Raw genomic sequence first — 15016 nt, 5'->3', positions numbered from 1 at the left:
AAAATGGCGGATATTTTCTGAAATCATCATGTGTTTGCTTGTTTTTTAGCTCGACTATACGAAGAGCTATCCTACTCACCATGGCGTCGGTGTCGGCGTCTTTCCGCGTCCTCACCTTGGTTAAAGTTTTGGTGCACTTTCTCTTTTTTCAGCTTATCTCTGTAATTATTTGATGGATTTGATTCAAACTTGAAATACTTATTCTTCATCATCATCCACATCATCTGACATAAGGGCCATAACTCTGGCACCAATATTTCATGAATTATCCCCCCTTTTCACTTAGATTTTCAGGTTAAAGTTTTGATGCACTTTCACTCTATCTCTGTTATTACTGAATGGATTTGACTGAAACTTAAAATAGTTGTTCAGCATCATCACCCACATCATATGACACAAGGTGCATAACTCTGGCACCATTTTTTCATTAATAATTTCCCCTTTTTACCTAGAATTTCAGGTTAAAGTTTTGGTGCACTTTCACTCTACCTCTGTTATTACTGAATGGATTTGATTCAAACTTAAAATAGTTCAGCATCATCACCCACATCATATGACACAAGATGCATAACTCTGGCACAATTTTTCATGAATTATTCCTCTTTTTACTTAGAATTTCAGGTTAAAGTTTTATGCACTTTCACTCTATCTCTGTTATTACTGAATGGATCTGATTCAAACTTAAACAATTGTTCAACATCATTACCCTTATCATATGACACAAGGTGCATAACTTTGGGACCAATTTTTCATGAATTATTTCCCCTTTTTACTTAGAATTTTAGGTTAAAGTTTTGATGCACTTTCACTCTGTCTCTGTTATTACTAAATGGATTTGATTCAAACTTTAAATAGTTGTTCAACATCATCACCCACACTATATGACACAAGCTGCATAACTCTGGCACCAATATTTAATGAATTATGCCCCTTTTTGCTTAGGATATACTTATATAGTGTTTTGTTCATTTTATCTTTACCTCTCTTATTACTTTAAGTTGATATTTTTGACATAGACTCAGGCTATTGTGCAATATCTTCATTCACAATTGGAGTCATTAAACACTCCAGTGACAGCTCTAGTTTCCTCTGATGTGCCCAGTTTCACTATCCAGCATCGAAATAGTCAAGCGCGCTGTCTCCTGTGACAGCTCTTGTTTATCAGGTAAGTGGGTTTCTATGGTATTTTGAACTCTATGGATATGTGCATGCATCAGTTCCATGTCTACTTCACATCCAGTTTTTCAGAAATTACTTGAAGTACAAGTTTGCAACAGAAAAGAGCTTCAGAAAAAGTTAGCAACAGAAATGGCTTAAAGTACAAGTTTGCAACAAAAACTAGCTGGAACAAGATTTATTTGGGTATATCACTATCCCAAAAACATGCAGAGCCAAACGTTTATAGAATTCTTCACAATTAGTTGTTTTGTCTCATTTAAGGGCCCCAAAACAGGCTAGTTTGATCATAAGAATGTCAAAAACGGCAGGAAACGACGCAATTCAAATTTCAAAACCTGAACATGACCATTTTATAACTTCGAGAATTTGAAATCTACAACGCTGAAAAGCAAAACCGAGTGTGAAGTAGACATAGAACTGATGCATGCACATATTCAATTCCATAGAGTTCAAAATACCATAGAAACTCACTTATCTGATAAAAAAACAAGTAAACATGCAATGATTTCAGAAAATATCCACCATTTTGTAAGTTTGCAACCATTTCGCTCACTTGAACCAAGTGTGCAACCACTTCACGTCCTGCCCCTTGTTATAAAAGCCATGAATTAGACTTTCATTATGAAATATTGTGTGAGGTCCAAATTTTTAGAATTAGTCTAGCAAAAAATCAAGCACACAAACCTATCTTTTTTTATTTGCTGAATTTTCTACATATATTTTGAAGTTTTAAATCCTCTTTGCTGTTTGTGTGTCCTAATCTGTTGGTAAGAATATTAATCAGTCAGAATGCTAGAGAACTTATTAAGTCACAAATACTAGAAGTTCATTGTGTCCATCATGCAATGCTTCCAAACTCAGCAGTATGTCTTCTGTTGATCTCACTAAATAGTATCATGAGTCAGGTTATTTATGCCTGCATCTTTTTTTCAGATGATCTCTGTACTGTTGAGTCTCTTCCTGATTCATTTCAGCATTAAGTAGTACAGAATCCCACTTTCTGAAATAAGCATGGATAGTTTTTATACCATGTGTACTAGATACTTAAGATTTGGAGCATGGTTTTTTTATGACCTTGAAACAAGGCTTATTTGCAGGCTGAAAGTGGCGACATCCGCTAAACTTATCCGCTATCTAACAGGACCAGTTCATAACCAATATTCACCAAACTTTGTCACAGTGTTTATTGTCATAATGTCTTGGCCAAGTTTGATAACTAGCAGGATTGTTTCAGATGCTCGAGTTTTAACCCTTGAATCACATTGACAGAGTCCACTATTGAACTTGACCAGTTCTTTTTTAATATTCACCAGACTTGGTGACAGTGTTTATGGGCATAATACCTTAGCCGTGATTGATAACTCGCTGGATTGTTCCAAAGGCTCTGCAGTTATGGCTTTTGAATCACCCAAAATCTGGAAAATTGATAGCCTCTGCTCTCTTACTTTAGTAGTTCTTACCCAGTGTTCACCCTTCTTGGTCACAATGTTTTTGGGCATAATATCTCAAACAAGGTTGATAAACAGCCATAGACTCCCAGTCACTTGAGTTATGTCCCTTGAATTACTTAAAATTGTTTAAATTGACAGTATCCATTCAATAACTTAAGCAGTTATCTTGACCAAGTTTGATATACAGGTGGATAGTTTTTGTTGCTGTGGAGTTGTGACCCTAGAGTTGGTTGAAACTACAAAATTCGACAACTAGTCTGCTCATAACTGGAATATTTTAAAATAATGATATTTGATGGACATGTATTATAACAGTCTGCTACTCTTGTTTATGATTTTCCTTTTCCTTCAGTTCAACCCAGTTATCATACTACTTTGTTTCTTTTTTTATCCTATTTGTAGACTTAAATACAAGACATGGTAAATTTATCTCCAGGCAGCACATCAAAGTCCAGTCCATTTTACATTTACTTTTATCTGAAGAAATTGTAATTTTTATAGTCACTATGATCTTTCTTTATCTAGAAAGCTATTGAAGTAACAAATCTGTGAATTTATAGAAAGTAAGATTTAAGTGAGGAAGTTCACCTACCAGCTGAGCTTCATGTTGGTGAGATTATAGATAATGGAATTGAAGTATGTACTGATGACAATCTAGGCAATGTTGAAGACTCCAATGATAAACTTGATGACTTTGCAGGTAATGCTGATGACTCTGTAAACATGTTGATTGATGAGAGTGTTGCTGAAGATTTCAAAGATGAAAATTATACAGATGAAGAAGAATGCGTTATTGAAACGTAATTAGTATCTGTGGATTCTAGTGAATTCTGTATGACAGAAACATCTCTGGATACTAGAACATCTCTTGAACCAAGAGGTTGGTGTTGTATTTTGTAGTAGATATCCTTAAAACCTATAAATAAATATGAAATATAGGTAAGGCTTTGCCAAATACATAAAACTTGTATTAAGCAGACACCTAGTGGGTAGGGAACAAATGGTCTTTTAAGCCAGTTGATTGCTAAATGCAGGTAAATAGATTGACATATAGAGAAGTATTTTTAAGGAAATTTTAGTAAAACGGAACTAAAGTGATTACAGTAAAGACTCTGTAGAAAAATGTATTATATTTACAAATTTATGCTTACCTGTTACTGTTACAAATTCTGAAGCTGTTGTTGCTGCTGATGATGTTGATGCTGATGATGATAAAGTAGCAAAATGAAACTGCCTATTGTTTGAAGTTTCAGTCTTGGAATTTCAGATGCAGGCACTATTGAATCTACAAACTGTAGTTTTTGGTTCTGATTGGGAATTAGCAACTAAACCTGTTTTCTGCAAAAGTTTCCTAGCTTTAAGCTGGTTGAAAGACAGTTGATCACGATGGAATTAATTAACTTTTCGTAACTTGCCACATATGTGGTAGCAATTTTAAGTTGTAAAGTATATATGGGATTTTATGGGTAACTGGTGAGTGAAAACCTTCAGCTGGTACAAACACTGGTGAAACTTGTTTCAGATGTGGTGGTGATGGTGAAACTTGTTTCAGATGTGGTGGTGATGGTGAAACTTGTTTCAGATGTGGTGGTGATGGCTGTTGTTGTTTTGATGTCCCAGCAGTTGTTGATGATGTGATGATAGTGTCGGGTGATATGACTGCTGTGGCCTTTAAGCTACCAGTCTAGCTACCAGTCTCTGGTGCGAATATTCCCTTGACTTTGACTTATTTTCATGTAGAATTTGCAGTTTATATATGGTAAGCAGTCAATTTGATATGTTTATCATAATTGTTGTCTTACAGGTATGGAATCTCAGACTTTTGGTTAGCTGATTGCCAGTACATATCTGAAGTAAAGCGAAAAATGATGTTAAATCCAGATCAATCTCAGTAACAAAAAGCCAGTTGTAGAAATGGACTAAAACAAACTAAATTGTTGTGTTATCATTCACAAAAATATTTAAGTCATGATACAGAATGAGATAGGGCCTTATCTAGAATTTTTTCGTCCTTCTTTGACAGTATTTTTAACACACTGAATGTAACAAGTGGCTCTAGTAGAACTTTTATCTGACAAAAAGCTGTAATATTCAAATCCTTTTATAATTCTGAACTCTGTTATTTTGCCTTTGCAATCTTTGCTTGTCCAGACTGGAATGACTCTATCCTCTTTCCCATTTGCGTCTTGTAGTCCTGTAGTTAAAAGATTTTCATTAAGAAACCTGGAATACTTGTCTCCCTCTAAATTTTTAGTACCTAGTATTAGAATGTTATTGTATCTATCATGCAATGTTTCCAAACTCATCATCGCAGTCTGTCCACTGTCAATTTCACAAAATAAGTCAATAGTGAGATCAGGTATTCCAATATCTGTTTTCAAATGATCTCTGCACTGTTCAGCCTCCTCTTGATCAGCTTCGGCATTTAGCAGTATGAAGTCCTTCCGCTTTTCTTTCTTGGAAATGGAACCTTGAAATTAAGAGTATGGAAAGATTTTTAACTTAATGTTCTAGAAAGAATATTATTAGGGAGTATGGATTGAAAAATTGAACCTTGAGAGATTAATTGAAAATCAAAACAGGTTTTCAGGATCTTAAGACAAGTTCACATACCAAGTCAAATTGGTCAATTTGTCAAAAACTCTTACACTTTAGAAAATGACCCGTTCTGTCCTGAATAGTTTTCTTTGAATATCTCTTGAACCGATACATACAGATATATCAATTTGAAATTGTACCGCATCCATATATTAATAAATATATTTCTGGCCTAATATCAGGCAGCCATTTTGATATGAAAGAGCTGTGGAACGGAATAACGATGCAACATTTTATTTCAAAAACAGATGATCATATAGGCATCAAACAGTTACTTGGAAAATACAACATATTCTAAAGATTTCCAGAAAGTTGCACGTCTGTACCATCATTTGCAGTATTTTTGACAAGAGAGACCTTATTTCTCAGCCCTCTATAAAGGCCGCATTGTCTAAGCTTGGTCAAAAGGTGTGTTCTCATGAAATCTATGTCAAGTTTGAAACTGAGTCATCTTGTTTACTCAAGTGAACAATACTGGGCATTTATATAAGCCCTCTTGCTTTTAAATATTTTAGAGGAAGTTACCTACCTGAAGAGCTTAATGTTGGTAAGATTCTTGCTGATGGCCTTGAAGTCTGTACTGACGACAGCCTAGGTAATGCTGAAGACCCCAATGATGAATTTGATGAATTTGAAGGTAATGTTGAAGACTCTATAGAAGACATTGATGATAGTGATGACAATGTTGCCGAAGATTGCATAGATGAAAGTTGTGGGGATGAAGCAGAATACTGTATTGAAACATAATCAACATCTGGGGAGGCTGAAGAAACAGATGAATTCTCTATGATGGAAAGTTCTCTAGATATTGGAATTTCTCTTGAGCCAAGGTCATTCAGATTGAAGGTGGGTGTTGTTTTCTGTGGTGCAGAAGCTTCAAAATCTGTAAAATACACCAAACACAGAGTAGGAAGGCTGGACTTTTACAAATGTGGTGGTGATTAAGACACATTTATATCACTTTTATGAATAAGGATAGAAACTAACAAAATAGTGTGAGAAATAATTTTACAGAAAAGCTTTAATATTTGTGCAGTCTTTTTAGCTCATCCGATTTTTTGAAAAAAAAAAGATGTTTTTGGCGTTGGTGCTGCCTGGTTAAGTTTTATGTTTAGGTCAGCTTTTCTCCTAAACTATCAAAGCTATTGCTTTAGAACTTGCAACTCTTGTTCACCATCAATAGCTGACTCTGTACAGCAAGAAACATAACTCCATCCTGCTTTTTGCAAGAATTATGGCCCCTTTTGGACTTAGAAAATATCAGATTTGTTGGTTAAGTTTTGCATTTAGGTCAACTTTTCTCCTTAATGGTCAAAGCTATTGCTTTAAAACTTGGAGAAGTTATTCGCCATTAAATGCAGGATCTGCACAGAAAGTACCATAACTCTACATTGGTTTTTGCAAGAATTATGGCCCCTTTTGGACTTACAAAATCATAGGTAGGACAATATTTCTATTATACAGAGACAAAAAATCAGATGATTACAACTGTGTACCTGTTGTTGCTGCTGGTGCTGATGATGATGTAGTTACAGATCGTGATTGGTTATTGCATGGAACTATTGACCTAGACATTTCTGATATACATGTAGTTCCTGTAGGTGCTTTACGTACTACAGTCTTTGGCTCTGCTTGTTTACCATTTGTTAACCCATCATCAGTCAGACCTGCTTCAGTAGAAATATTAGTGGTTGTTTCTTTAGCTTCAGACTGGTTTAAAGATGGTTGATCATCATGGAACTGTTCGACTTTCGTACCTTGCCACTTTTGTGGTAGCCATGTTGAGTAGTCACACATATATGGGGTTGGAGGTGAAAACGGAGAATGAAAACCTCTTGTTGACACATAACCTTTCTCATACTGATTGGGATGTAGTGGGGACAATGGTTGTACTTGTTGTTTTAAGGTTACAGCTAGTGATGATGTTGCAGCAGTTTCTGTTGAACTGGTAGTAATTGTTGTTGATGTGATTATAGTGCTAGTTGAAATTGCTTCTGTTTCTGTTGATGTTGGATCTGTTCCTGTGTTAGCTAGAAGTAGATGTGACTTTTTGTGTTGTTGCTCCTTTCGAAGGTCATTTAACACCAGTTGTGGTACTTTTTGTGGCAAATTTTGTTGAATAATCTGTTGTTTATTTTGTTCTAGTTCTGGTTGTAAAGGTTGTTGTTTTGACAGCTGCTGATGAGTCTGATGTTTCGACTGCTGTTTTTGATTTTCTTGCTGTTGCTGTTGCTGATTTTGATGATGATGAGGTTGATGCTGAAGCTTCCCATCTTGTTGTGATTGATGACTAGTGTTGTGTTGATTTCCAAAGAGCTGCAGATTAGATGATGAACCTGAAGTATGCACCTCACTGTTGTTTTCAGTGTTTGTTAAATCATCATTTTTGTCACTTGATTGTGTATTTCTCTCTGTGGTTGTTAAAGAGATGTTACATTGAACTATTTGGTTGGAATTGTCACCATCACATTCAGGAATGGACACTTGACTACTGCAAACATGTAATGGCTTTCCACTGAAAGATTTTGAATGTGGGAGAGTTTCTTCTTCAGTGGTTTTCATCTCTAGACATGATTTAGACTTTCTAAGGAAAGTGTTTTTATTTCTCGTTTTTACTTTACTCAGTGTCTTGCTGTTTACAGAATTATCACAGTTAACATTAGCCCTAGTTGGTTCAATAAATTCCTCCCCATTGTTTTTGGATAATTTTTTCTGATTTATATTTATAGACTCTGTAGTGGTTTTGTCACTTTTTTTTGTCATTTTACCACTTTCTTCCATGTTCGTAGATTTGTTGACTTTATCCTCTTCAATGTCATTTTCCATGTCTTTAGTATCATGTGAATTAACCTTATGCTGTAGACTTGTGTTTTCTTTTGGTTTTTGACTCTTCTCTACATACAAGGTGATACTTTCTGTCATTTTCCCACCTGTATTGGAAAGAACATTTTGCTTCGTAAATATTTTGTCAGATTAATTTGCATTTATTACAAGTAAATCATAACAGTGATTATTAGCTCACCTTAGCAAGAAGTGCTCAAGGTAAGCTTTTGTAGATTGCCCTGTGTCCATCCACTGGAATCCATATAGTCCAGTTTTAATTGTTAGAGAAAGAGCACTTGTCTGCTTGATTAACCACTGGTGGCGGGGGGCTGTAGGAATGGTCTTTGTCTGTCTGTCCATCATTCCGTCCATCTATAACACTTACGTGGCTGCTCCAAATCTCCTAAACCCCTTAAAGGATTTTCATGAAACTTGGGTCAAATAATCACCTCATCAAGACAATATGTAGAACTCACGATTCAGCCATGTTGGCTCAAGGTCAAGGTCTCAACTCAAAGTCAAAGGTTTTAGCCTTCCATTTCGTGTGTGCTCTATATCTCTTAAACCCCTTGAAGGAATTTTATAAAACTTGGGTCAAATGATCACCTCATCAAGACAGTGTGCAGAACTTATGAGTCAGCCATGCCAGCTCAAGGTCAAGGTCACAACTAAGGGTCAAAGGATTGAGCCTTCCATTTTGTGTCCGCTTTGTATCTCCTAAACCCCTTGAAGGATTTTCATGAAACTTTGGTCAAATGATCACTTCATCAAGACAATGTGCATAACTTGAGTCAGCCATGTTGGTTCAAGGTCAAGGTCACAACTCAAGGTCAAAGGTTTTAGCCTTCCATTTCGTGTCTGCTTGTTTGTTTGTTTGTTTTTGGGTTTAACGCCGTTTTTCAACAGTATTTCAGTCATGTAACGGCGGGCAGTTAACCTAACCAGTGTTCCTGGATTCTGTACCAGTACAAACCTGTTCTTCGCAAGTAACTGCCAACTTCCCCACATGAATCAGAGGTGGAGGACTAATGATTTCAAACACAATGTCGTTTATCAAATAGTCACCGAGAACATATGCCCTGCCCGAGGATTGAACTCACGACCCTGCGATCCGTAGACCAACGCTCTACCTAATGAGCTAAGCGGGCGGCTAATTTCGTGTCTGCTCTGTTTCTCCTATACCCCTTGAAGGAATTTTAAGAAACTCGGGTCAAATGATCACCTCATCAAGACGATGTGCAGAACTCATGAATCAGCAATGCCAGCTCAAGGTCAAGGTCACATCATAGGGTCAAAGGATTGAGCCTTCCATTTTGTGTCCACTCTGTATCTCCTAAACCCCTTGAAGGAATTTTCATCAAACTTGGGTCAAATGATCACATCATCAAGACGATGTGCAGAATTCTTGAGTCAACCATGTCAGGTCAAGGTCACAGCTCAAGGTCAAAGGTTTACCCTATCACTATCCATAACAGTGGCAGGGGATTTAACTGTCTTTCAGACAGCCTTGTTCTGACAGGACCACCAACAGTCTGCAGTCAGAATTCTGTTCCTGGGACCCTTGGACCAACTGTGCTAAAGGGCTAGTGGTTTCACCAGCTCATTAGAGAGAGCTCAGATCTAAATATTGCAGGGTCATGAGTTCAATTCACAGGCAATGTTCTCAGTGGCGATTTCATGAAAAGCGTCAAGTCTAAAATCGTTTGTCCTCTGCCTCTGATCCATATAATATAATAAAAAGTTAGTACTGGTACCAAATACAGGAAGACTGGTTATGTTAACTGCCCAATTTTACAAATAACTGAAATATTGTTGAAAAATTGTGACAACAGAAAAAAATCACCAACTCACTAAGGACCGACCTATTTTATCAGAATATCTCGAGTAATACATGTGGTTAACCCTGTGTGTTTACTACTATGTTGTGGTTAAGATATTTATTTCTGTTGATAAATCAGTTAGTTTTGATACAAATATTTTTCTTTTTTTCAAAAATAGATCTTATCTATCATCTGATTAACTTTGAATGACTAACCAGTTGTTAGCTTGATAAATATTATGGTCAGTGTGACTTGATAAAAATGTACACAACTTTACCTTTAATAAATTTTTCCAGTGCTATCCTGTAATCATCAATAAATTACTATTTAAAGGAAAATTATGAACCTGTTCTCTGGTAGCCATATTGGAAAAAATAAGTTCCTGTCTGCATGGACATAGTTTCAGATAATAGCTATTTTTAGGAAGCAAATTAAAAGGGGATTTCCTTTTTTCTTTACTGTAATTCTATATTATGTTCTATCACATACTATAAATAGAGAAGAACTGACTTGCAGCCAAGTATTTTTTAATTGTTTTGCATTTTATACCAGGTTAAATTACAAAGTTGATTGTTGAATGAAAAAAATGTTAGATATAAAGGCAAAACAAAAGTTGCCATACACACCCCCACCCACACACACCAAAAAAAATAAAAAAAATAGGCAGAACAAGGAGATACAAATTAATCTTCCTTGTGATATCTGTCTTTGTGACGAAGTTGTCAGTGTCACTTGCAGGTATCAAATTGATACTCATACAGAGGTCAGGAGCTTGATCTCCATTTAACATAAATAATCTTGAAAAATTGTTGATAGATTATCTGATCTATAGCAATGCATATTTCAGTTTCCCACTATTCTAAAAATATAAACTGGTTTCCCTTTTGACTTGCAAGTATAGTCAAACCTGTGCTGAAGACCACCTGTGAACAGAGACTGCCTGAATCTAAAGACCATTTGTTTCACTACCAAGTTCATTTTGATACCTGGATAAGGACTGCCAGTCATGCAAATGAAGCCCACATTTCAACTTTCCTTTATTTCCTAAATTTACTTAATGGCTTTAGAATCTTGCCAAGATCAGATTGTTGGCAGTTTGGGTAACTTTACAGAAATTGTTGTGTATGCATCCAGTATGTATCTTCTATGGAATTGTAAGCATTTGTATCTCAGACTTGTTATATCCCAATTCCATTTGTTAGTTTGTAATCGCTGATTTTTCATGGAGTACCGAATATTATTAAATTGTGAAATTGAAATTACAATGTAAAATTTTGTTTCCCCATATGGGTGGTTTTCAAAATAATGAAGCTTTTTCTTCTCTCTCACCTTACTTCAATTCAGTTCAGTTTTAGAATGTGTTTTGGAGCAAAATATATCCAAATCAATGTACTCAATAAATGTGTGCAATTTTATCTTGATGGCTCAAGCAGTTTTAAAGTTATATTAAATTATATAGCTAATTTTGTCCCCTGTGCACCCAAAAAAGTGTGACATTTTACATGAAGTATAGTTTTCAACTGAGGTTTACTTTTTAAAACCATGATTTATTGTTACAGCTTTGGCTTTTTAATGTAACTTAAACTCTGCACATTTAAATAAAATACTTCTTCTCATTACCTACATCTTATTGTTACTAATATTTCACATCTTGTGATGGAACCCTTTTCACGAAAAATAGTGAAAAAAATACTAAATTTAAATGTTGAACACTACAATTTCATAACCCTATTACTTTTCAAAAGTCTTAATGTTTTTCTAAGATCTTTATCCTTTCAGCTGTGAAGACACAGTATGATTTTTTTCTTTAATAAATCGACTTTCTCAGAAACTTGATGAATGTCTATACACCTAAAAATGTCCCCTGTGCACCTTTTCAGTTGTTAAGTGTCAGATTTCTTTTATTCTTTAAATAAAATGGGATTTTACTTTATTTTCCTTGAAAGGGAGTTACAACAGATACAAAAGCAGCCTTCAACTTCACATATTACTGACTGTTAAACATTCACAAAGCCAAAAGTGATGTCCCCTGTGCACCCTTTTTTTGACATATATCAATTATCATAGCATTACTGTAATTTGTGGTGGCATTTCTATATTCTTAGCAGTGTGTATGCAAAATTTAGGCATTACTTGATAATTTAGCATTATATAAGAAACCCTGGACAATTAAAAATTCATTGTTTGCATTTTTTTCCGAAGTTGCCAATTTTCAAGTTTAAAAGTGGAAACATCAATTTTATTGCTTCTTAAGCTCTTAAGTTTACCTAAATATGTAAATGTTCACTAGTAAATATTATGTAGTTAAAAGAATTTTACTTACCATGAACATATTCTATGAATAAATATTTTGATACAATTTGTCCCCTGTGCACCCTTTTTAGTAACATTATAAAGTATGTATGAATTTTACTATTCCTTTTTATCATGCATGGTATTTTGTCATTTTCTAATATGAATAAGCAGTTCATGTAAATTAAATGATTTCAGTGTGTTAGTTATGTATAAAGTCACTTATTTTTCATTTAAAAGCATTACATTTTGTTGAATTTTCATGTTTTTGTAGTGAAAATTTTCAATTTTGTAGTTATTTTGTGGAATAAACTATTTTTTGATAGTATTTGTCTAAAGTTTATTACCAGTAGTCTTTTTATGAATAGAAAACTAATAATGGATGAATATTACACTGATCTTCAGTATGTGTCCCCTGTGCATCTTTAAAATAACTCAATTTTGAGTAGACAATTCTAGAAATTAGAATTATTGGACATTCTTGAAATTTGGCATGTGGTTTATAAACATGCAACATGTCAGAAAAAAGTTGGTTTTATAATTATATGATAGTTATTTTGCATTCAGCAACAACTTTTCTAGGTAAAGTTTTATTTTCATGTCAAATTTGTGCAGAAAGGGTGATTTTAAAAAAACCCAAAGTCCACAAACATATGATTAAATAAGTTTCAAACCATACACATACACCCATTACTTATCATTTATGTTGAAAAAATTACTGTTATACATATTTCCTTGTCATAAAACCATGCAACATTTATCACCCACCTTACTGGAAATTCACTGAACTTTTGAATTAAAGGCTGAAATATTTTCTGATTGGCATTTCTCAACACTTCCCCAAAGTTATTTCCTTCAAATATGAAGTATTTGCTATAATAAAAAATAGGTGACCACCATAAGAAATAAGTTTGAATTTTCAACCCCTATGTCACACTTTTGCTTCATTATTTTGAAAACCACCCATATGTCAAAATCCCCGGAGACCACAAGAAGTAGTTCCAAGATTTTGGTAAGATAATATGACTGTAACTTGTATGTTTTGGTTTACGGATTATCAGTTATTTCTACACGCCCAAAGGGACATATTATGTTATGGCCCCGGTGTCCATCCATCCGTCCTTTAGCTATTTCGTGTCCGCTCTGTAACTCTTGAACCCCTTGAAGGATTTCGAAGACACTTGACACAAATGTTCACCAGATCGAAATGACGTGCAGAGGGCTCTCTTCAAGGTCAAAGTCATGTGATTTTGGTTCATGTCTGCTCTGTAACTCTTGAACTGCTTTAAGGATTTTAAAGAAACTTGGCACAAATGTTTACCACGTCAAAACGACGTGCAGAGGGCATGTTTCCGATGGCTCGTTTCAAGGTCAATGTCACAATTATGGGTCAAAGGTCATACATGAACCTCTTGAAGAATTTCAAAGAAACTTGACACAAATGTTCGTGCAGAACACATGTTCTGGCTAGCTTCAAGGTCAAGGTCACACTTAGGGGCCAAAGGTCATATAACTCTGTTTTTTGTCCATGCTGTAACTCTTGAACTGCTTGAAGGATTTTAAAGAAACATGGCACAATTGTTCACCACATCGAGACGATGTGCAGAGTGCATGTTTTGGATGGCTCACTTCAAGGTTTATCGACGACATTTCCAACCACGCAAGGTATACAAGGTTTTATAGAAAGGTATCATTGAACCTTCAAGCTACGTATCACTTGTAGATCTAATTGTCATAACCATAAAAACTGACTTATTTGATTTATTTGATATTCAAACTTTTGCAGAGTCTTCTGTAGCTTAACTATCACAAATCTCACTCGGTTATAAATCTAGTTTTTTGTTTGTTTGTTTTTTTTGATGGGGTTTACGTGTAGACCCTTTGAATGCATCTGCTAGATCTATTTATTTGAAGTCGTTAAAACACTATTTCAGTTATTTACATACTGGCAGTTGATAAGCCTTGTCTTCGATCATGGAAAGAACCAGTTATAGACTCACATAAGTCAAAATAATTCGATATTTAGTTTGTTTTATATTTGTGACAGTCACTCTAAAAGGACCAAAATAATTTAGGATAAATAACAGTACACCGTCATTTCAAGTTAGCTTGCATATTATGTGTAACGTTAATCGTGTTAAGGGGAATTATAATAACTTTTACATAAATTAATAAGGAACTGAATCCCCCTTTTCATTAGTCTAAATAATGAGACCTCAGGAAGACCGATTTTACATTTTGATATTTTACGTTGTCTACGTAAATGGGATATCGATTACAGTAGTAAAAAAATAAACGATATTAAACTGTTGAGTACAATTATTTGGACTTCCTTTAGATACATGTAAGTTTTATTTGAATTTATCTCATATTCGCAACAAAATCAGCATTTAAAACCAAATCTAGTGATGACAATGTCTTTCGAGTGGAGAAAATAACTCGTAACTGTTTCCTAGGATCGCGTCAAAATCAGTTAGACTAAGACTCACAAATTCCGTAAGAAATTGCCGAATTTCTTCAACAAAAGAGGCATGATCGGTTCCGGGATTCGAACTTATGCCCTTCAATCAATGATGAGTGAATCCAACAACTCGAGTCGGGCACGTTTTATAATTATAGTGAAAACTTAACACGAGATACATTATTTAAAAGAAAATTCTGCAGCAAAAGGTACTGAAATTTAAGCAGAAAAAGGCCTGTAATGTATAAGAGGGTATCTTTTTTTTACATCCAGGCTACCTAAGTGTATGTTCATTGCATTGTGGCAAGATTCATTTAAATTCTAAATGAAGATTAGATCTGATACATCTGTTACAATCCGGGGCTGGGGGGTGGGGGGGGGGGTAAACATCC

The 15016-nt window shown here is 34.9% G+C and overlaps 1 protein-coding gene across 3 annotated transcripts; it reads right to left on the bottom strand.

Annotated features, from left to right (window-relative positions):
• Window positions 1–1860: 1860 nt before the first annotated feature.
• On the bottom strand, window positions 1861–10255 carry LOC123559711 (bromodomain-containing protein DDB_G0280777-like). 3 transcript variants are annotated; one of them, XM_053552425.1, is made up of 7 exons: window positions 10149–10255; window positions 6725–8158; window positions 5758–6111; window positions 4888–5100; window positions 3782–4478; window positions 3223–3546; window positions 1861–2179 (listed from the first exon to the last, which is right to left on the bottom strand). In XM_053552425.1, the coding sequence occupies exons 2-5, from the start codon at window positions 8148–8150 to the stop codon at window positions 4429–4431; spliced, it is 2043 nt and encodes a 680-aa protein (XP_053408400.1). In that variant the 5' UTR covers window positions 8151–8158; window positions 10149–10255; the 3' UTR covers window positions 1861–2179; window positions 3223–3546; window positions 3782–4428. The 3 variants fall into 3 exon arrangements, with proteins under 3 accessions (XP_053408400.1, XP_045207683.2, XP_045207684.2); XM_045351748.2 differs by having other exon boundaries at window positions 3782–5100; XM_045351749.2 differs by having other exon boundaries at window positions 3223–3375; window positions 3782–5100.
• Window positions 10256–15016: the final 4761 nt, after the last annotated feature.

This window comes from Mercenaria mercenaria, chromosome 10 (genome assembly GCF_021730395.1).
Source record: "Mercenaria mercenaria strain notata chromosome 10, MADL_Memer_1, whole genome shotgun sequence".
NCBI classification, from domain to species: Eukaryota; Metazoa; Mollusca; class Bivalvia; order Venerida; family Veneridae; genus Mercenaria; species Mercenaria mercenaria.
Note: the sequence above shows the minus strand (reverse complement) of the source record. Positions and strands in the feature narration are given on the sequence as shown.